A 22,740-nucleotide genomic window follows, 5' to 3' on the forward strand; every position below is an offset into this window, starting at 1 on the left:
GCTGCCGGCGGGACGCGCATGGGAAGGGGGACGCAGGGGGCACGTGACGCCGCTCTCCTCCTCGGGGAGCCGGCTCCGCTCGGCGTCTCCTTTCCTCCTGGCCGGGGATGGGGACGGTGCCCTCTCCGCGGGCCTCGGAGCCGTGCCGCGGGGCGGCCTGGCTCCCCGCCAGCCGTTCCGCGCTCCGCTCCAGCGTTTCAGGCCCTACATGGCCCGGCCGAGGCTCCCGACGAGCCTGCCCGAGCCGAGCTGCCCGCGGTGCCTGGGGCTCCCCTGCCCCGGTGCTGCCGGCAAAGGGGGTTCCCGGGTGGAAACCACCTTGCTTTTCCCTTCGGAAGAGCCCTGCTCACCCCAGTGCTGGCTGGATGCTCCCGGCAAGCGAGCGCTCCAGGGGCACTGCACTGCTTCCCAGCCTGGTTGATTCCCAGCAGCAGGTTTGGGGTGGGCGTTCAGAGCCCGTTATCCCCTCCATTTTCCCTTCCCCATCTTCTCCATCCTCCCCCCAGATCTTTTCCTAGCAGCCGATCCGTCTTTCCCCCTCCCACCTTCGCTTGTCTTCCTGCGGGCCGAGCCAGCCTCGCTCTCCCAGCCTCTCCTCCCATAAATGTGAGATAAAAAATCGTTTCTGGTCAAAGTAAGCAGCTCCTCTGCGTCGGAGGAGAAGGCATGTTTATCCTGGGACAGGGTTTCTTCCAGCACTGGCCTGCAGGTTCCCAAGCGTGGGAGTCCTGTCAGCGGTAACACTGCCCCTGTGCTCCCCAGGTATCTCTTGCCATGAGGGTTTTCTTGGAGAACACACATTTATTTGGGTTGTCCAGCCGTCTTTCCTCCTTCTGTGTTGGCCTCAACATCTCCAGGATGGCTGAGGTTGGAAGGGACCTCTGGAGATACCTGGTCCAAGCCCTTCGTGCAAGCAGGGTCACTGAGAGCAGGGTTCTCAGGGTTGTGTCCAGGTGGGTCTTGAATATCTCCGAAGAAGGAGCCTCCGAGAAGGAGCAGGAGACTCTCCTGAGGAGATCAAGCCCAGCATGAGCTGTGTTTGAACCTGAGCAGAAGGTGTGGGAGAGGGAACGCAGTGGGAAAGACCAGAAACACCTGGCAGTGCCATTCCACCTAACCTGATGAAGCCTCAGCTCCCATCCCATCCCAGATGAACCACATGGTTCATCTCAGTGAGCTCCAGGTGGTCTCCATGAGCATGATGGAGACTTTTGTTTTGCGGCATTTACCTTTTTCACGGTTGGCAAGAGAAAAGCCCATAGCCTTTCTTAAGCCGTGTCCTCTGGATGCTGGGAACTGGGACCAGAGCCAAAGCAGCTGTGATGAGCTGGGTCCCAGCAAGGGGAGAGTCTCGCAGGGCTCTCGTGGCCCTTGGGGACAGTCAGGTGCCTTGGGCCATCTCGCTGCCCTGGTAGTGCTTGTCCCCGGGTGACGACAGCCATGGGACAAGCAGCAGCCTCATGTGTCCCCGTTTCTCCCCCCGCCGTTGCAGGGAGGTGAACGCCACCGCAGATGCTCCGGCTGCGGTGAAGCCCATGGATCCGCTGCCCGCGAGAGCCGCGGGGCCGGCGCCTGCAGGACGAGAGCCCGTGGCCCCCCTCGCGGCGCGGACGTGACGGCGGCGGCCGAGGAGCCTCCGCGCCGCCGGCGGGCGGGCGGCCGAGCGAACCATGAGCGATGGCGGCTGGATCTCGCTCAGCCCTGCGGAGTTCGCCCAGCTCCAGCAGTACAGCGACTGTGAGTATCCCGGGATCCCGGGGTGGGAATGCCCCGGCCGGGATGTCGGGACTCGCATCCCAGGCGGAGCGAGCGGGGGCCGTGGGCAGGAATGCTCACGGAGCATCCGTCGCTGCCTGGCTCTAGCCCCGCTGCTCCAGGAAAGCCCTCCCAGCTGGGCCTTCCGGAGGGCTGTTGGAGAAGGAGCTGGTCCAAATGGCACACTGGGAAGCTGCAGATATGCTTCCCATCTCCAGGCACCGCACAGCCGTCCTTCTATGATCCATGCAGGGCTCATCCAGGAAATGGAGGCGTTTTGAGGGATGGTTCTTCTGTGACAGCCTTAGCCTTATCCCTCCCCGACTCGGTGTTTTCCCTGGCTTCTTTGGAGCACTTTGATTTGAGCTACAGTTTTTGTGGCGTTCAGCAAAGACGTTGATTGAACCCATGCAGCAGGGCCAGGTTGGGAGACAGCCGTAGGAAAAGGGATGGGGACCTGGTGTGTGGCTGGCAGACTGAGGGATGTGGTTCTTCCCCAGCACTTGGCACTTACTGTGCTGCCACATGTGGATTTCCGTGGTCAATTTTGGGCTCTTCTCTCTAGGAGACACAAGGATAGACCAGAACAATTATGGGAGGGGTTGCTTGGAAGGTTGGATTCCATGAGAGTCGGCTCGGCCTGGAGAAAGGAAGGTGAAGAGGGGTAGCTGGTGCTCTCATCAGCTATCCCGAGGGAGTTTCAGGAAAGATTTTGACAGGCATTTCTCAAAAGATCACGTAGTGAAAGGACGAGCGGTGATGGACACAAGTGGCCACACAGGAGATTCCTACTGTTTGTAAGAACAAATCTCCTCCCCAGGAGGGTGGTCAGGCACAGGCACCAGGACTAGAGAATTAGGGGGTCTCCATCGTTGCAGATGCTCAAAACTTGACTAACCCCAACCTAGGTTAAAAGCAGGCCCTGATTGGGGTGGTTGGGCCCTTCCTATGGGCCAACATCCTGGATGCTCCTGGTCCAGCGCTGAGCTTCAGCTCTGGTTATTAATCCCCATCCCCAGCAGAGAGCTGCAAAAAACGGGAGGCAGCAAGAGTCCCCCTTTGGAGAGGAAAAATTAACACTAATTAACAGAATATTAGTGAACATTTTAAATGGCCTTTGGGACAGACCTGGTGGTCTGAGAATGAACATTAGAGCTTAAATTTCTTCCTCTTCTTGATTTTTTTTCCACTTTTTTCTTACTTCCCAGCTACTGAAGGACTATGGACCCTACCACCATTCTAGCCCTGACAGTGCTCAGTCAGGGAAATACATGGAAAAATCACTATTTGTGGGTAGAGCTGTGCAGACCAGGGGGAGGAAAGCAGCGCAGGGGTGACCTCTTCCTAGCAATGGAGGGGGACCAGGCTGTTCCAGAGGTTTTGTATCGTCAGGTCAACTCATCTCCATGTCCAGTGATCTCATGGCAAGCTGAGCTCACCAATGCCGTGCTCAGGGCCCTGCCTTTGTCTCCCCAGACTCCACCAAGAAGCTCAAGGATGTCCTGGAGGAGTTCCATGGGGACGGCGTCCTTGCCAGGTACAACCCAGAGCAGGTAAGGCGCTTTCTTCTCCAGCTTCTCCTTTGCCTCCTCAGCCGCATCACAAGAGCAGATGCTCCTGGGAGCCTCCTGCTTCCCCCAAGCCAGCCCAGCTCCTGGAGATAAAAGCACCCCGAGAAGGCAGGTCTTACCCCAGCAACCTGTCTGTCTGCTGCCCAGCCTCTCCCCGCGGCTCTGTGTTGCCCCAGGGCTGGGGAAGACGCTCCTCCACACCACGTTAGAGACTCAGCAGCACCTCCACAGCCAAACTCCTCCCCGGCCACCCCACTGATGTGGCGATGCCAAGCAGGGCTTGCCCTGCGTTTTGGGGAGGGAGGTTGAAGCATCCCGGCGAGCAGCCTCCTCTCCCACTTCCACATGGGCTCCAACCCATCCGGGACTGCAGTCCTGGCGAACCCCAGTGTGCTGGAGACTCCTGAGCCGTTTTGCCACCCTGTATCCCTGTGAGCGTTTTGGAGCCTCTCTTTGCCAGGAAGGGGGCATCATCTCTTGTTCCTTAGCAAGAGCTACCTCTTTGCTCCCCCAAGAGCATCTTTGCTTCCCCCAAAGCAAGTTCTTTTGGCATTTCCAAAGTGGGGATGTGGGCAGGCTCTGTTCCTTGTAGCCCTCGCCGAAGGAAAGCTAGGGTTATTTTTTTTTCCTAATCGGTGCTTTTTAGAGAGACCTATTAGAGTGCCAGCACGACAGAGCCTTTCACCAGGGCCCTAATCACTAGAAACGAGGTGAAACGGGAAAAATCAGTGGGCTGTAGCCAGGAAGGAGGGGCAGCCAAAGCTCCCCGACTATTCAAGTGCACGGTGGGGTCCTGGCTGGAGGATGCCAGCTGGTGCTCCGGGGAATGTCAGGAAGGAGATTTCTTGATGCAGGAGGGAGCTGCGTGAGAAGGGGGAGAGCAGCAAAATCCGCAATCGGAGCTGGGGCTTCAAGCGGGGGCAAGGAGGAGGCTGGGAGGACGATAGTCACGAGGCTTGAGGGGGGCTGGTGGGTCCCGCTGCTTCGTGGCCTTAACCCAGGACACGTCTCCTCCCTCTCTGCGGGGTCTGGATGCCTTCAAAGCCCGACTCAGTGCACGGCAGGAGCACATCCCGATTTCAGCTGGAGAGGGCTCTCGAGCTCCTGCATCCTTTCTCTTCTCCACCCCCAAAATAGCCTGATATGCCATATAAACACCTTTATTTTCTCCTTATTTTGCCATAAATCAATAACCATCAGCCCTCCTCAGTCAGTGGCCTTCAGCTTCAGAACCCCCAGGTCCATAAGGGGGCACCAAGACAAAACTCCGCGGGTGTCACAAGCCAGTGGGGGACCTGAGGCTGGTGGCCTCTCCTCCAGCCTCAGGAGGACTAAAGAGGGCCTGAGGCCTCCTTGTTGGGAGGACAGTGAAGGCTGTCCCATGCAGAGGGGAAGGGAGGAGGACCTGGCAGTGTCCCCGGGCATGCTGGTGGCTCTGCTGTCCTCCACCATCTCCTGATGCCCTCCTGCGTCTCCTCTGTCCCGCTCCCCAGCCTATCGACTATGAGGGCTTTTATCTCTTCATGAAGACCTACCTGGAGGTGGACGTGCCTGAGGAGCTCTGCCAACATCTCTTCATGTCCTTCAAGCGCAAGATAAGCCCAGCGTCCACCGAGGCCCAGCGCCAGAGCCCCGGTGTGTCACCACCCAACGCGCTGGGTGAGCATCGCCGGGCATGCGGGTTGTCCCTGCGGTGGGCCGCGTGCTCTGGTGGCCCTGCTGGGCCCCGTCACGGTCTGTGAGGTGCCACCACGGTGATGCAGGGCGCAGAGGGCACTGCGAGCTCAGGGCAGCGCCCTGGGGCTGGTGGCACCAGAGCCAGGCCCAAAGGGCACAGCCCAACGCTGTCCTGTCTCAAGTGCCTGCCACTGCTCACAGACAGGCTCCCTGGGCCTGGCTCCACCTGCTTCCATCCTCAAAAAGCTCCGCTGGGGAGGGCAGGACTTTGCCCAATGGAGGAAGGACTAAGGAGCTTCATTGCTTTTATCCCTCCATCTCCTCCACGTGTTCGGATCCAAAGTCGCTTAATGCCAGCATTTCCATCCAGACTGAGGTGGCCTGCGCCCTTGTCACGGGTACCCTATGCTGATGGTGACTTGAGTGCCCATCTCCACCTAGGCCAGGGGACTCTTGCTAGGGCAAGCAGCCCACAGGGAAGCAGCTTGGGCTCCTAGTCCACAGGCTAACGCAGAGGACCATGTCCTCCCAGCCTCAGGGATGAGTGGTGGTCCATGCCCAGAGGACATCGGTGCCACCAGGAACCGCTGGGACCAGGCAGGAGGGTGGGAGTCCCCTGGCAGAAGGGGTAGCAGAGAGAGCCTGCATTGCCGGGGGAAGGGACCTGTGGGGTGGTGTCACTCTGCCCCACGGGAGCATGTTGGCTTTGCAGGGATCAATGGGAAAACGCTTCTAAGCGCCTTGGGACGCCACACTCCTGAGGCCAAGAGCTCCCATGGCCATGCAGTGGAGCCACAGCCAGCATCCCTGACCCCAGCATCAATAGCCAATGCCTCTCCCAGCTGGTCCAGGTCATCCTCGCAGAAATCCACCGCTGGCACCCTATCTGCTCACAACTCCTCAGGGTCTTCCAAGATCTCCTCCGGCTCGCTGCTCAGCCCTCAGTCACCAGGTGAGCACAATGGGATGCGGCCCCTCGGGCTCCTCAGGCCTGCCAAAGGTTCCCTACCCTTTGGGAAGGGTATCCTGGGCAGTGTGAGCTTCCTGGGGTGCCCGTGTTAAGGTTGCTGGTTTTCCAAGCTGCTAAGAAGCAACTTGGCCCTCTCAGGTCCTTGGGGCAGCAGCAGTGACCTCTCCATGCGGTGGGCTCCTTGGCTTCTTGACACCTTTGCTCACGGCTCAAGCCACTTGCTCCTGTCCCACAGAGCCACCGCCGGTCAATGTCTTAATTACCTGGCAGGCGCGCGGGGAGAGGGGGATTAATGAAGTGAGTCACCGCCGCCGCGCGCCAAGCTCCTGCCAGCCACCGGCGACAGGAGCCGTGCACGGGGCTGCCAGGAGGAGCCATCTGCCGGCGTCTGAAGTCAGCCCAGGCTGCCGCGAGCGTGGGCCGTGCTGGCGTGCGCCGCGAGCTGCCGCGCCGCCGTCCGCGCTGCGCTCCGGAGCAGCGCTCCGAGTGGGCACGTCCTCGTGGAGAACCGCTGCGGCTCCTCGTGCCGCCTACGCGTCCCTTCTCTCGCAAGGGCGCCAAGTCCTGGGCATCTTCGTTTTGCCCATCTCGAGCGGAACAGCCCTAAGAGATGTCCCTGCATCCCCCGTCTTTGTGCTCCCAGCTCCATCCATGCTAGCGCCAAGCTGGAGTTGGTCCCAAAGACCTCCTCTGACAGGTCTGACATGCTGGGCCTTGATTCTCCTCTCCATCCCTGCAGGCTCAAAGAGCTTGGAGAAGAGGTTGCCCTTCAGCCTCCGGAAGAGCCACAACTCCCTGCGAGCTGCCGCTCCGCATCCCCCGGCACCCCTGGCTCAGGTGGTCTACCTGAAGGACATCGTCTGCTACCTCTCGCTGCTGGAGAGGGGACGGGCAGAAGACAAGCTGGAATGTGAGTGTAGCTGTGGGGCAAGAAAACACGGTGAAATGTCAGTATTTGCTGCTGATCACAACAGTGGATCAGTTCAGACACGACGGTCAAAGCCTTTTAATTAATTGATTATGTCATGGCCAATAGCTGATGCAGGGAAGGCTGTGAGCCAGCCATTTCTCTAGAGACCAGAGTGAGGTTGACTCAAAACCTCGGGGGTTTCAGACGCTGAAATCAGGAGAAGTGCTCAGATTATCCCAAACCTTAGTCACTGCACGGGTGGGATGTGATATGAACCTGAATCATCCTCCGCTCAGCTCCCCGGGACGGCTTTGCAAGGAGGCCGGCGCAGCCCAGAGCCAGTGGATGAATGCGGTAACATGCAGTAACATGTGGGCAGAATTTAGGCTTCTCAGTTTCTGATTTCTTTTCCTCCTGTCCTGTTTTATTTCCTACGTTACTGATGCCCTAAGGTACCAACAACGAATACTCTGAGGATGCGGTTGAATGGGAATGCCTTGAACATGAGAGCCTCGAGTGTCACCAGGATAAGCTGGGCTGTGGGCAAGGCATAAACTGGTGGCACCTGCTCTGTGTGCCAGAGTTGTAACCGGGAGCCTTGGGCATGAGACGGAGCTGGGAATGATCCTGGAGAAAGCCTGGCAACCTGGTTGCCCTATGCCCATCATAGCCCACATCCTCTCCATGCAAAAGACTTTTGTGTCTTTGCCTGTTCATTTTGCCTTTTAGTGATTAAATGCTAAAACCACTCGGGGAATCCATCCCCGGCTTCTGGATAGGGCTGTATCGAGATGATTGGATGCCATTCTTAGTTGCTCCTCTGATCCCACCTGCCGGCATCCTTGTCTGGTAGAGGGGCTCCCAGAGGACATCAAACCTTCATTTTTGTCCGCCTGTGCCCTGGTAGAGATTTGCTTCCTTGGCGTCACTGTCCTTGTCCTTCCTGGGGTGCTCAGGGTGGAGGACAGGATGGGACACGCGTGTGGTCCCTCCAGCAGAGCCTCCACGGGATGCTGTGAGCCCAAGGGGTTTCGGAATGCTCAGGGAAGTACCAGGGGCTGAGGAGCTGCCCCGGCCACCTGAGACGTGGGACACTGGCTACGTCACCTGCCGTGATGGAGCCTTTAGGTAGCCAAGGCATTCGCTGTGTGGGGGTCGCAAAGCCCAGCCCAGATCCAGGGCTGAGGTCCTACCCTAACCCAAAACTCCTTCTTCCCACAGTTATGTTTCGCCTTTATGACACGGATGGAAATGGCCTCCTGGACAGCTCGGTAAGCTTTACCGCCAGGACAAGGCCTGGTAAAGTGGCTCCGTTTGGGGTGAAATCCACCCCCAAATCCCAGTTTCCAAATGGGCTTAAAATTCCCAATTCTTCATGTCACTGTAAAGGCAGCACCAGAATTGACTGGGAAAACGGGAGCTCCAAAATTATCTTCTACAGATGAAAATGTCTCCACTGAGACAATGATTCAGGCTGTTCCCTTGCTATACAGACGGGCAACATGGTGATCAATGGGGGACCGAGGCCACAGCAGTCAGAACTAAATGGCGATATAATAATAATAATAATAATGTAGGAAGAAGGGAACAGCATTTCCTGGCTATGCCAGACTGGCATGCTGGAGGTATCATCCAGCAACAGCTACAAAAAATTCACCCAAGACAAAAAGCTAATGTGAAATCGTGTTTCAGTATTCCAGGAAAGGCATTTTTCTTGCTCAAGAAAACATGTTTTCTTTTTGTCGACGTGTGTATTTTCCTTGAAACCCCTTGCAAACAAAAATCTGTTGTGCCAGAACAGATTTTTCTAGTGAAAAGAGAAAAATGGAAAAACAACGTGGATTTTCTGGCAGGTTTTCAGTGAGGAATGAGGCTTCCCACCAAGAATTGGAGTGCTGCTGTCTCACCCTTAGGCTGGGTAGGGTTGGGACCAGGACAGCCTTGCATGTATATATCTATAGTCTTGGGGCTGGACATGCTGCTAAGGCTGGGAGTGGGGTAGGGACCCCATCCCACCTGACTCAGTTTCCCTGCTGTGCTCAGGAGCTGGATCGTATCATCAACCAGATGGTGCATGTGGCTGAGTACCTGGAGTGGGACTCCACGGAGCTGAAGCCGGTGAGTGGCTGGAGCTGCCAAAGGGCAGGGGGGACGCGAGGGTCCGTCGGCCCCGTGCCGGGACCTGGGTTCAGGGGCGCTGTGTAAGAGCATCTTTTCCGTCCTCTAGATCTTGAAAGCCATGATGGAGGAGATAGACTACGACCACGATGGGAACGTGACGCTGGAGGAATGGATCCGGGGCGGCATGACCACCATCCCCTTGCTGGTCCTCTTGGGCATGGAGACGGTGAGTGCTGGCACTGGAAAACTGGGTGTCTCCTACCGGGATGGCTCCAGCGGGAGCTACAGGGGTCCTGGGCCACCTCCGGCTCCCAACATCTCCAAGCTATGTGCTGCTGGGCTGTTACTTTGGGAACACGTGGGAGAAAGGCCTCAGTGTAGCAAAAGGGCTCCTGGAGGCAGCAGCAAAGCTGCCAGGAGGGCAAGAGGGACAAGAGATGGGCTAGAAGGCAAGGAGCGCTCACAGGAGCCGCGGGAGGGCACCCTGCGCTCGATAACACGGCCTCTCCGCGCGGCTGCGCACCGCTCTCCGGCCACGGCACCGGCTCCCGCCCCGCGCAGACACCCCAACCTCCTTCCTGCCCAAGGGCCAGGCACCCTAAAAGTCTTTGCAACCCCCTTTTTTCTGGCTGGGGTATATTAGTGGCTGTGATGCTCAGGCCGGATTTACTGCGTGGTATCTTAGTGTACTTCAGTACGATGAAGATTTATTCCAAAAGGAAGATGCTAAGGTGCTAGCTCCCTCTCCTGGGGTGAACTTTGAAGAGCAAAGTTAAGGCAATTTTGATCTCTCCTCACTTCCACGGGTCCTTTTCCTTCCACCAAGCATCATTTCATTAAGGGCCCTCCAAATCCCACCTATCTGATGTCCCCTGGCAAAGGAAGCTCCATGTATTTTCTGTCCCTGTTGCCCATTCTGGTATCTGCTTTCCATGGAGAGGCTTGTGAGGGGATTTTCCAGCAGCAAAGCTCAAGCCGCCAAGGAATTTTAAGTGACTCTTCTGATCTTGGTTAGCTGTGTTCAGGCAGAGGACATGTCCCCAAGAAAGAGAAGCTCCATGCTGGGTAAGGATCCCAGGTTTCTTGCATCTCCTACCGAGGTGCTGTGGTTCGTCCTGTAACCGATCCCATGAGCTGAGTGCCCAAAACATCTTGGAAGTTGCTAGGAGCAGCCAAGAGTGGCTCTGAGTGGCTGTAATTACAGGCAGGATCCTCTGTGGCTGCAGATTCATTAGCGGAGCGATGTCCTCGGGCAGCTGAGGTCAGGCACTGGTGACAAGCGAAGCGGCGTTTCGGGGAGGACGTGGGGTTTGGAAGGAGAGGGCAGAGAACCCCCATCACCTGCCGTCCATCCCAGGCCTGCATTTCCTTGGCTTATAACCAGGCTAGGCAGGATGAATCCTTCCCGAAGCAAATCCTTGCTCAGGGGCAAAAGGGCATCCACCCAGAGAGCTTGGCTGGGGTGCTGGTAGCACCAGTCCAGGGGGGTTCAATAGCCTTTAGCTACCTGGTCTGACACCTCTGCTCCATCCCTAGGTACCAAACTGGGCTTGGGACATCTGCCTGCATAGCTGTGTCCTGAATAACCTTTCATCCCGTTAACAAGGGATGAAGGCGACAGCCTGGGTGGATTCTGCTTTGCTATAGCAAATTTCAGGGCCCGCATCTGAGATGCTAACCCAGGGGGCTAGAGGTGCCAGTGAGGTTTGCTGTTGGAAATGGGCATTTGGTCCCAGGCATGGAGAAAGAGGCAGCAAAAAGGTACCCCTTCCCCCAAAGCTGCTGGCTGGGCATCCTGTCAGGATGTGGTCTGCCCTGGTGACACCAGGGGAGCAGGAGGAGGCCCAGAGCGGATTCTCCATGCCAGGATTTTTTGGGGAGGGCTTATAGAGCAAAAAAGCAGGTAAAACTATCAGGATGACTTGACTTGGGCCCCGGACATGGGAATGACGCTGGCTCTTGCGCCCCGCAGAACGTGAAGGACGACGGGCAGCACGCCTGGAGGCTGAAGCACTTCAAGAAACCGGCCTACTGCAACTTCTGCCGCACCATGCTGCTGGGCGTGCGCAAGCAGGGCCTCTGCTGCTCCTGTGAGTCGGGTCCCCGTGGCCAACCGCCCGCGGGCAGCGCAGCTCGGGGGGTCACGCCAGCCTCTGGTTTTCTGCTCTTTTCTGCCGCAGTCTGTAAATACACTGTCCACGAGAGGTGCGTGTCCAAAGACATCGCCTCGTGCATCAGCACCTACGTGAAATCCAAGAGAAACACGAATGTAAGTAGGAGGACGGGGGGTTTCTCCCCAGCTCATCTAACGGTACCGGGTGGGCATCCCAAGGGGTCCCACGTGGTGTTTCTCCCCAGGATGTCCCCCAAGGCCCCGAGACAGTTGCTGCAGGTTGCTCCTGGTCTGCAGAGCCCCAGCACCGTGGGGGACCCGTGTCCCCAGTCCCCCAGCCTGGATCCCCAGACGCAGTCCTGGGTGGCTGCATTTTCCTCCCGTTCCTTGCAGGTGATGCAGCACACCTGGATCGAGGGCAATTCCCCCGTCAAGTGTGACCGGTGCCACAAGAGCATCAAGTGCTACCAGGGCATCACCGGCCTGCACTGCGTCTGGTGCCAAATCACTGTGAGTATGTGGGGCCGTGAGCTTGGGGGACACGGGGACATCCCTGCCACCCGCAGTGCCCATCACCCCGTATTGGTGAAGGAGAGGGTCACTTTGCAAATTGGGCAGTGTTGGGCTCAGCATTGGGGACAGGGTGGCTGATGAGTGACAACCCCATCCCTTTGGAATGCTGGGGCTGGGTCCTGCTTGCAAGAGCAGCCCAGGACATCCCAGGAGAGCCCACGGGGGTGGCACTGCAGGGCACCAGAACTGGGTGCCATCACATCAACCACTTCCCATGCCCTCCATGCTGCCCCCTTCCAGCTTCACAACAAATGTGCCTCGCACGTGAAGCCCGAGTGCGACGGGGGCCCCTTGCGGGACCACATCCTGCTGCCGTCCTACATCTGCCCCGTGGTGCTGGTAAGTCCCGCAGATGCCCGGAGCAGCACAATGCCCTGCGTGCCGGAGCATCGTCGCGTGGGGCTGCTGGTTTTGGGGTGCCTCTTCCCCATGGTTTTCATGGCCCCCTTCCCCTGTTCCCCGCAGGACAGGCAGTCCCATTCCAGGAAATCGGAGAGCGACTCTCCCGCCAGCACCAGCCCCGAGGACAACAACCCCTTCAAGCTGAACGCGGGGGTGGCGGCGGACGGGCAAGGGCTGCAGATCAGCGCCCGGCCCGGCACGCACCCCCTGCTCGTGTTCGTGAACCCCAAGAGCGGAGGAAGGCAGGGAGAGAGGTACGCGAGCCGCCCCCGGAGGAGCGGCCCCACGGGGTCTGCGCCGGGCGGCCCCTCACTCGGCCTCTCATTCCATAGGGTCCTCCGGAAATTCCACTACCTGCTCAACCCCCGGCAAGTGTACAACCTGGACCGCGGAGGGCCCGCTCCGGGGTATGGAGCTGCCATCACGGCTCTCAGTCCGTCCGCCCTGTCCCCCTTCGCCCCATCCCGCTCGCCCCTCAGCTCCCTTTTTCCTTCCTTCTTGCCTCTCCCAGGCTGAGTTTTTTCCGGGACACCCCCGATTTCCGCATCCTGGCTTGCGGAGGGGACGGCACCGTGGGCTGGATATTGGACTGTATTGGTGAGTGAGGAGCCAGCGGTGCCGTTTGGGGCAGGTGTCCCCTCGCCGTGGGGCTGCTGCCAGGGGAGGGACATCGAGAGGAGCAGGGGATGGGCGATACGGGCCAAGCCTGTCGAGGGCAGCCCCTAACCCGCCGTCCTCCTTGGGCTGCAGACAAGGCCAACCTGCTGAAGCACCCGCCGGTGGCCGTCCTGCCGCTGGGGACCGGCAACGACCTCGCCAGGTGCCTGCGCTGGGGAGGAGGTGAGGCCGAAGGCACCGCGGGCACGGGCTGGCCATGGGGAATTCCATGGGGAATTAGCCCCGCCGGGGAGGAGTGGATGGCCCTGCGGGTGTCCTTCCAGCCACGCGGGTCCCATTGCTGGGACATGTCCCACTGTGCATCCCCCCCCTCACATCGGGTCTGCAGACCCCAGGGCCACTGAGGACACCGCAGGGGACCTGGTTTTCCAGGCCTCACCCAGAGGCCTCCTCGGTCACCCGGAGTTGTCACCTGCTCCCGCCTGCATCTGCCCAGGTGCCAGGGTGTCCCTGGCAGCTGAGCTGGGGCCCTGGCCTTTCCTTCTGGAGGAGGAGGTGGGAATGACCCTGGAATGCAGCGTCTTCCAAGTTGAACCGTAGCCTGCTGGCCCAGCACCTCCCTGCACGTGGGCAGCCGGCGATGGGGACGGGATGGACACCCCACGGGAGGACCCCACTCCCCCCATTTGGTGACGAGGTGGGACACAGGAGAGGGAAAGCCACCTCAATCCACCCCAGGCTCCAGAGCACCCTGAGGTCCCTCACATCTCAGGGACATCTTGGCTGACGAGGACACTCCGAACGCTGCTCAGCTCTTTCCTCACACAGGGACACGCGTCTTCTCTTCCCACACAGGTTATGAGGGAGGCAACCTGATGAAAGTGCTGAAGGACATCGAGCACAGCACTGAAGTGATGCTGGACCGCTGGCAGATAGATGTCATCCCCAGTGACAAAGAGGCCCAAGGGGACCCTGTCCCGTACAGCATCATCAACAACTACTTCTCGATAGGGGTGGTGAGTACCTGGGGACCGGCTAGCGAGCAGCCAGAAGACGACAAGGGAGGCACTACGAGGGAGGACACAAATTTGAGCTGGAGGCCAGCAGGGCCAGCAACCAGTGTCCAAACCAGCCGAGGCCATGCAAGGTCTGGCCCAGCTTTGTGAAACCCTCCTTGCTGCTTTGCTGGGGCTTCCTGCACGGGGCCAGATGTGCAAACAGCTGCACCCAAAGCAACCGTGGCAAAGCTATGAGCCCCATGGGGCACACGAGGCATCTTCTGCATCCATCAACCCTCCGACCCATGCAACACCAGGGATTTGCGGAGGAAAAGTCACAGCTGGGGGGAAAAAATCACAGCTGCCCTGAAGGCGCTAAAGTGACATAGCACAAATTGGTGTGTTTGGAGGATGCCATCGACCTGAGGGCCGCTTTTGGCCCCTAGTTTCTATTGTTATCTCCTCTGAGAGGTCTCAGAGTGAGTCTCAAGATAACCCTCCCTGAGCACAGCCAGGCTGCTTGTCTTCCTTGAGGAGATAAAAGCCCTTCAAGCACATGGTTAAACCCTCCATCCGAGCATGAGAAGAGCCGCATCCCTGCTCTTCCTTGCTCACATTTCCGAGCTTCCTCAGTCTCAGCACAAATATAATTTTTCCCATTTTTATTGCATTTGCCAAAACAACAACTAAATGCATGTGCATGCATCAACTGTTCACAGTCCCTGGCAGGGATGCCCAACGCAGGGCGTGCAAAGACACCCCCCATCCCTGTCCCATGCTCTGTTTGCTGGTGCTCCCAGAGGGGCTGTATCCCACTGCGCTGGTGCCGGAAGGCTCAGTGGAGCTGCTCCCTGTCTGGGGCCAACATCACCAATTAGGTCTTGCTTAATGAGCCCCTGGAGAGCCCTTGAATTGCGGCTGCTCTCCAGGGAACCACAAGTCCCCCAGCACCCACAGCCAACCTGGATGGGTCCCTGCACATCCCTCTGCTCACCCTTCTCCATCGTCTCTTGTGCCCAGAGAGGGAGGCCACCCTCAGCCTCAGCCAGCGGGACCTTGGGTGGTGGTTTCTGCCACCTGGCCCTGGGCAATGTGCTCCAGGTGACCCTGTTTGAGCAGCGGGGGTTGGTCTAGATGATGCCCAGAGGTGACTTCTGAGCTCAGCTGCCTTGTGATACCCACGGTGATGGGTATCACCCTCTCCCCCCAGGACGCCTCCATCGCCCACCGCTTCCACATGATGAGAGAAAAGCACCCAGAGAAGTTCAACAGCAGGTAAGGACAAGGACGAGGGACAAGGACGGCCCCGGCGCGGCCAGGGACACTCCTGCAGGCTGCGATGCGGGCGCTTCTGCAGCATGTCAGGCTGCTGGCGCGTGGAAAGGCACCAAATTAAGTTCATTCATGCTTTATAATTAGCGCCGGATTCCAGGGCTAGCAGGAACAAGCTACCCAGTGAGGGCCAAGCAGGGAAACAGGTTACGGCTAGCTCAGGATTCCCTTGAAGTTCATACGAACGGCATGACAGCAGCCGCCGGAGCCGCGTGTTTGCACCCAGCGCCCCGATTCTCCCCAGGACTATCCTGGCCGTCCCCAAAGGTGCCCTGGGCAGGGGGCAATAGGCCCCACTCAGCTTCATTGAGGAGGAGGTCCTGTCCCCTGACCAGGAGTCATCTGCAAGCCCCGTCCTGCACTTCTGCGGGCTGCAAAGCTTTAAGCCCTTGTCCTCCGTCCCCCTAAGATGCCCCTGGAGTCCTGGTTGTGCTCACCAAGGATGCTGGATTCCTCAGAGCATGGAGAATAAAGGTAACCAGGTCTCCTGTGTGGGAGCTAGGGTCTAGGAGAGCCACACGTTGTCCCTCGGTGTTGCTCCTGGTGGCCATGAGGTTCTGCTTGCCATTATGAAGGCTCCTCGGAAGGACCTTGCAGCCCACTTGGGCTGGATGGTGACCACTGGTGGGCTGGGGTCCCAAGTAGGCTGCTAACACCCCATCTCTGCGTGCCCAGGATGAAGAACAAGCTGTGGTACTTCGAATTTGGCACGTCCGAGACCTTCGCGGCCACCTGCAAGAAGCTCCACGACTACGTTGAGGTGGAGGTGAGTGTCCCAGGAAAGATGCCTGCATCCAGGGATGGGGCGCAAAAGCTCTTCGGAGGATGTCACCTGTGGCCAGCCATAACCGAGAGCAGGCCTGGAATATTCCCCCTCGATGGGGCCCGGGTCTGCACGGGCTTTGGATAACATGGAAACAGCCCTTGGCGAGTAGAGGGCAGAGGGACCACGATGTGTCCGTGGTGGCTATAAGCTCCCGTGTCCTGCGCTTTGCACTGGGGGCTCGTGTTTTTATGCCAGGCTTTTCTGCAAGCTTCCGGCTTCCCTTATCTCTGGATAAATGACACTTTTGTGAGTTATTCTGGAGGACCAGGGGGAAAAAAAGGAAAAAAAAAAAAAAAAAAAACCACTGCTTGCCACACAGCGTGCAAGCTGACACCGCCTGCACGCTAAGGAAGCGCCGGGTCGGGAGCATCCCTTGGCACCAACTTGTACCCCCGTCCCATGCGGACGGGGTCCCGAGGCCGCCACCGCAGCGGTGACGTGGGTTGGGAGGCCGGGAGGCCGCGGGCGCCGCTCCTTTGGGACCGAGCGAGCCGAGGAAGCGAGGCCGGGAAGGGAGGGAGAGCCGCTTGCCAGCGAGGAGGGGAGCCGGAGTCATCTGCAAGCCCCGTCCCGCGCTCCGGCGGGCGGCGAAGCGTTAATCCCGCCGGAAGCGCCGCCGTTGCCACGGAGAAACGGCAGTTTTGTTTGGGGAATTGGGTGCCCGCCAGCGCGCGGCGCTTGGAAGCGCGTTGGCTTTTCCCCCCGCCCCGTCCCCAGCTGCAAGTTTCCACGCGCTGCCGGCGCCCCGGCCGCTGCCCCCCGCTCAAAGGGCCCTTTGTGCCGCACCGGCACCGCGGCGCAGGCACGGCCGGAGCTGCATGGACGGGTGGGAATTCCTCGGCTGTACCAAAGCGGGGGGAAAACGAGGGAAAAAAAAGGATGTTTTTTGGGGGTCACCAAAGCTTATCATTCTTGGAAGCCCGTTTGAACACGGAGCCCTAAAGAGCCTGGACCTTTGGCCTCCAGGCCTCAGGTGATGCAGGAGTCGAGGAGGAGGGGGAGGGATGAAGGCTCCACGTGCATAGGAGCCTCATGCTTGTGTGTGTGTGTGTCCGGCAGTGTGACGGGACCCTGCTGGACCTGAGCAATGCTTCCCTGGAGGGCATCGCCGTCCTCAACATCCCCAGCATGTACGGAGGCTCCAACCTCTGGGGCGAAACCAAGAAGCAGCGCAGCTACAGCCGCCTGGGCAAGAAGGGCCCCGAGAAGCTGCCCTCGACGGTGGTCACCGACGCGAAGGAGCTCAAGCTCTGCGTGCAAGGTGAGCGCGGCAGGAGCCCTGCTGGGCTCTTTGTGCCAGGGTTTCCAGACATGAGGTTCTTGTGGAGCGAGAGGCAGGGACCAAAGTGCTCAGCCAGCAAAAGTGCATTGGGGGCATTCACCAGCAGTCTGGATGAGCAGGGTCTTCGGTGGCTTCGTAGGGACCATGGCTTGGTTGTAACAGCTTCGAGGGCAAACCTGGGTTCTGATGGTCCTTCACCAGGAGGTCCTTCACCAGGTAACTCCACTGAGATGCCGCAGCCCAACCATGCCCGTGCCAAGGCCTCCAAGGCAGCAAGTCGCTATCCCAAAAGGGAGCCAGTGCTCCAGGACAGAGCCGTAGGAGAACCACGGGAAGCCAGTGGCAGCCCCAGGAGACTGTGGCAGAGCCGCCAGCAGCGGGTGTCCGGCTGTGCCCGGAGCCGCCGCTCAGCTGCCGCATGCGCTGGTTCCGGAGCCACCTGGCATGGAGCACGGCCGCCAAGGAGAGCTCTTCCCACCCGCTGGGTCCTACCACGCTTGCAAAGAGCTTCTGCTGCTGTGGCCCTCTCCAAGGCACCGCCGACAGCGCCCCGCGTGTGGGGGTGTCATCCGGGTGCATCAGCACGAGGGCTTTTCCTAGGAAAAATTCAGGTGCCAGAGGTCACCTCTGTGGCCGTCTCCGCCTGCCACCTCGTGCCCAGCTCCCTGCTCCGTGCGCAGGCGGCCGTCCCTCCATGGCAGCCCCTTGGAGAGCCTGACCGGAGCAAACCCAGATCCCAGCAGAGACTGCAGGTGTGGAGAAAGACTGGGAAGCAAGGAGCTTTTCCATGGAAGAACATGCCCGGGAGAGCTGCAGGCTGAGCTCCGTGGCAAGGAGCTGGCTGGAGATGCCATTCAGGATCTCCAGCTTTGCCCCAGGCCAGAGGAACCTCTGGAGAGCGGTGAGGACATCCCCCTAGCTTCAAGATCCTCCTCCCACCTTCAGGAGTGTCCCGGCACTGGTATGGAGAGCTCGGAAAAGGTGGAGCAACACCTGGGGAGGCATCAAACCTTGAAGGAGAAATGGAGCAAATGAGCAAGTCGCCGGTGGGGGAGCTGGAGACCAAGACACTGGAGGAGGAGCATTCAGCTGAAGAGGGAGACATTTTGGCACCACGCTCAATATTCAAGCACTTACCAAAGACTAAATAAAGCAAATAAATAATGCACACTTTTCGGAGCAGCGAGCCCTGCCGCCTGGCAGCCGGCTGACCTGCAGGTGACAAGCTCGCGTGTCAGCCCAGGGACAGGGGTCCAGCTTTGGTGACCACAAGGCTCCTTCTTGCAGGAGCCACCACTTGCTGGCCTTCCCGGAGCCCTCTGGTGCCACCGTCCTCAGGGGGGTGACACAGAGCAAGGACAAGTTGGAGGGCAAGATGGATCTCAGGACCCTGGCCAACGCAAGGTGACATGTCCAAGGGACATCAAGGTGGCTTTAGCAGCACCGCGACTGTGCCCTTCCTCCAGCACCTTCCCCCACGGCCTCCAGCATCTCCAAAATCACCCCGACAGCATCCCCAGGGCCTCCACTTCCAGGATCCAGCATCACGCTGCATAAATACAGCTGCCACTTGGCTCCTTAGCCAAGGACGGGGTCCCTGGGGAGCAGAGAGGGGATGGGGAAAAGGCAACGCGGGGCGAGATAAAAGGTTTTGCCATCGATCCACTGACTCCGCTGGCGGGAAGCTCGTCTCTCCTTACATCCCTGCGGCGCTGGGCTCCTGCCAAATGGGCTTTCCGGGGGCTGAGCGCAGCTCCTTTTCTCTTGCAGACCTCAGCGACCACCTCCTGGAGGTGGTGGGGCTGGAGGGCGCGATGGAGATGGGGCAGATCTACACGGGACTCAAGAGCGCCGGCAAGAGGCTGGCCCAGTGCTCGTCGGTCACCATCAGGTATCTGTCCCCAGCCCCGCTGACCGGCGGTGACAGCCGGACACTCTCCTGCACCTCTTCTCCTTCACCCCGGTCCCACCATGTCATATCGGGGTCCCTGTGTGCCAGGGAGTCCTCTCCAGCAGGGAACCTCCATCTGCACCTCCTCTCTTTGCACCTTGCAGGACCTCCAAACTGCTGCCCATGCAGGTGGACGGCGAGCCCTGGATGCAGCCGTCTTGCACGGTGAGTCCGCGGGGCCGGGAGCGGACCCGAGGCCACAGGGATGGTCGGGAGGAGAGCTCCTCTTCCGCACGCTCTGGTCCCGATTCCGGGGATGTCCAAGCATTGCACGAGCCAATTAAGCTCTTGGCTTCTTTTTTTAGGTCAAGATTACGCACAAAAGCCAAGTGCCGATGCTGCTGGGCCCTCCGCAGAAGAGCAGCTTCTTCTTCCTCAAGCGGAGGACCCGAAGCCGCGACTGAGGCCAGGAGCCGAAGCCAGGACCGAGGGCCACCCCCATTCCCACCTCCACTCCCCCATCTCCGAACCCTCTGCTCCAGAGCCACCTGTCCCGGCACAGAGCATGACCGGGGGCGTCCTGCCGAGCTCCTGGAGGCTCCTTCTCCACCACCACCACCATCATCATCATCACGAGCATTTGCACCCGTGGAGGCAGCCTAAAGTGCATGGAGTGGCCTCTGAACTGACCCTTTATTTAAGTGCTCGAAAACAAGGCGAGCTTCACTTATTTATTATTTTCTCCATCCTCCCTGCGGACCCTCCCTGGTTTTTGGATTTCTTTGGGCTGCACTGGCTTCCTGCCCACCAAAGCAGCCCGTTCCAGACGTTACTTATTGCCTTGTCCAGCGCCTCGCTGCTCTCGGAGCAACCTCCGCAGCTCCGGCCTCCCCAGCCTCCTTGGCAGGTGGCCCTGGAGAAGAGGGGAGGCCATTGGGCCTGCAGCAGGTTGCACCACCCGAGCACGTGGGGACGGACTCGGGGTGGACAGGAGGAGGCAGCGCTTTGAGGAGGATGGGACGAGGAGGGAACATCCTCCCACGACCCTCTGCTCCGGACCTTCATATTTATGTATTTATTCTGCAGACTCCTTGGGGACGGTTTTGAGCTTGCGGCAGAGCCCGTCCTGGCCCGGGTGGCGCCTCGAGGCACCAAGGGCCCCTCCAGCAGACACCAACCATGGGGGCCCTTTGTGGGGCCATGGGGGCTGCCGAGAGCCCCTCTGCGACCTGCAGGGAACCAGCCTCCCTCCGAGGCAGCTCCTTTGGGCCCTCCACACAGGAATGGGAGGTTTGTCCCTCACGAGCCTCCCTGCAGCCCCCATGGCTGCAGAGCACGCAGCCCCTGGCAGGAGGAGCCACGCTGGCCCTGGGGTCACAACACTCTGTCCCCCATCGCACTGGTGATGCCCCTTTTACAGCACTACGTGGGAGAGCCTGAGTGGCCATCATTACACTCCAGAATTAACAGCGAGTTTGCTCAAAGGGGCTGTTTTTCCTCCTCCCCAGGGCAAGGACAATATGGCCACGAGCCTGTCAGGCACCCACGGGTAGGAAAACAGTGCCTGAGCGGATAACGTGGGGCCCGTTCCAGGAGGAGGCCAAGGGGAAGGCGCACGGGGGGCTACGTGAGTGCAGGAGCGCAAGCCCGGGCTGGGGCCAGCCCCAGGGCAGTGGAAATGGCCGAGGAGCTGAGGCCTAAGGCAGCTGTCCCTGCAGCAGCAGGTGAAAACAGCCGGGGTGGACGGCGAAATGAAACCCCGGTTCCCGCGGCAGAGCGGCGGGGTCGCCGCCGTCGCGTCCCCAAAGGCATCAACCCAAGGGCCTGGCGCCCCCGTCACCAGTGCCAGCCCCTTCGCCCCGACCCTCCGTCCCCCCCGCGGCACCTGCGCGCTCCCCGCTCCCCCTGTAGCCCTGCATGGCCGCGGCGCTGGCGGCATCGCCCTCGCCGTCCCCAGCGCCGCGGGCTTCCCTCCAATAAAGGTGGTGAACGGAGCCCGCCAGCAACGGGCTAAATTTGGAGATGTTGGAGGGCCGCGAGGGTGGGCTCTGCGCTTTTCATTCTGGAGCAGCTTCTAAAATTAGCAGGCACCAGTTGTCCCCCCCCACACCCCATCCCTGTCCCCTTCCTCCATCCAAGCAGCCTCTCCAGGGGCTTCAGCTTGTCCCAAAGGGGCAGCCGGCACCTCTCCTGGCATGGGGAGCACTCGGGAGGCTCCGAGGGCACCGAGCAGCACCCCAGGCTGTGCCAGGGGCCACATCCTCCAGGGATCGTTTCCTCACACACCCTGCAGGGACAGCACCAGGCAGGGCCCTGTGGCCAACCTCCCTGTGGGGGGTGGTCAGGGAAATGGAGGCACTCGGCAAAGCTATGCCAGGGGGTGGGAGCGTAGGGGCACCGCAGACCCACCGCACCCAGCACCCCTGTCCCAGGCTAATAGCCAGTCCTCCAAGCTGGCTATAGCCCTGCAAGGGCTCACATGCCTCTGGGCCGTGAGTGATATGGGGATGGCAAGGCCTGCGTCTTCTCAGGGAGATGTAACCCTGGAGGCTGAAGGAGGGGGCTCTCAGGCAGGATCCCCCCAGACACGACCCTACCAAGCACAAGGGCTAAGAGCAGAGGATTTTCTGCACCATGCAAGGCCCCAAGGCTGAGAACATGCTCACCTGCAGGTGCTAGGGGAAGGCGTCCAGGGAGAGGGACCACAGGGAGGGAGGAGAACCCCCACCCGACATGTCCCACTCCTCAAAAAATCTCCTTTCAGCCCCATGCCCCGCCACGCGCCGAGCGGGCCGCGGCCCCTTTAAATCCCGCCCCGCTCCGGCCCCGCCCGCGAGCCGCTTCCCCCTGCTATTTTTTTATGAATGAAAAACGTCCGCGGAGGCTCCATGCAAATCGAGACGCGCCCATTGGCTGCCGCCGCCCCGCCCCGCCCACCCCGCCGAGCTCAATGGCGCCCCGCGGGTGGGGGGAGGCGGGTGGGGGGTGGTGGCGCCGCCAATCAGAGGGCGGGAGCGCCCGAGCGGCGGCTCCTCATTGGGCGGCGCCGAGGGTAAACAAGCGGCGCGGGGCGGGGCGGGCGCCGGGGGCCGCTCGGGGGCTGCGGACGGCGCAGAGCGGCGGCGCGGAGCGCGGCGCCCTCCCGGTCCCGGTCCCGGTCCCGGTCCCGGTCCCGGTCCCGGTCCCGGTCCCGGTCCCGGTCCCGGTGCGGCGCGCTGCGCTGCGCTGCGGGGGAGCCGCAGCGCGGCCCGCTCGGGTACGCGGCGCGGGGGCGGTGTTTATGAATGGCGCGGGCCGCGCGGTGTGAATGGCGCGGGGGCGCGCGCGCTTGCGGGGGAGGGGAGGGGGGGCGGAGTTTATGAATGGGGCGCGCGGGGCGGCGTGGGAACGGCCCCGGCTGCGGCGCGGCCCCGCGGCGCCGAGCGCGGGGCTGGGGGGGCTGGGGGGGTGGACGGGCCTCCCTCCCACTTTGCCGCTTTCCCTCCCTCCCTCCCGGGCTCCGCGTGATGTCACGGCCGTTTCTATAGGAATCGGGTGACATCACGAGCGGGGGGCTGCGACCCGCCGCGGCTCCCCCCGGGGAAGGCGAGCGGCGAGGCCGGGCGCCGGCACGGCGCCAGCGCCGGGGGCGGCGGCAGGGCCTGAGCCTTCCCCCCACCCGCCTTCCTCCTCCTCCTCCTCCTCCTCCTTTTCCTCCTCCT

The 22,740-nt window shown here is 60.4% G+C and overlaps 1 protein-coding gene across 1 annotated transcript; it reads left to right on the forward strand.

Annotated features, from left to right (window-relative positions):
• The first annotated feature begins 1,670 nt into the window (after positions 1-1,670).
• On the forward strand, positions 1,671-19,506 carry DGKG (diacylglycerol kinase gamma). Its single transcript, XM_088530289.1, has 23 exons — positions 1,671-1,737; positions 3,232-3,308; positions 4,820-4,985; positions 5,716-5,955; positions 6,713-6,883; positions 8,105-8,154; positions 8,927-9,001; positions 9,111-9,230; positions 10,977-11,094; positions 11,185-11,273; positions 11,511-11,627; positions 11,931-12,029; positions 12,156-12,346; positions 12,425-12,499; positions 12,604-12,689; positions 12,843-12,932; positions 13,566-13,726; positions 14,919-14,983; positions 15,716-15,806; positions 16,926-17,127; positions 18,919-19,039; positions 19,204-19,264; positions 19,405-19,506. The coding sequence occupies exons 1-23, from the start codon at positions 1,671-1,673 to the stop codon at positions 19,501-19,503; spliced, it is 2,631 nt and encodes an 876-aa protein (XP_088386415.1). The 3' UTR covers positions 19,504-19,506.
• Positions 19,507-22,740: the final 3,234 nt, after the last annotated feature.

Source organism: Tinamus guttatus, unplaced genomic scaffold (assembly GCF_059628265.1).
Source record: "Tinamus guttatus ecotype Peru unplaced genomic scaffold, ASM5962826v1 Tinamus_guttatus_pri_ptg000364l, whole genome shotgun sequence".
Classification (NCBI taxonomy): domain Eukaryota; kingdom Metazoa; phylum Chordata; class Aves; order Tinamiformes; family Tinamidae; genus Tinamus; species Tinamus guttatus.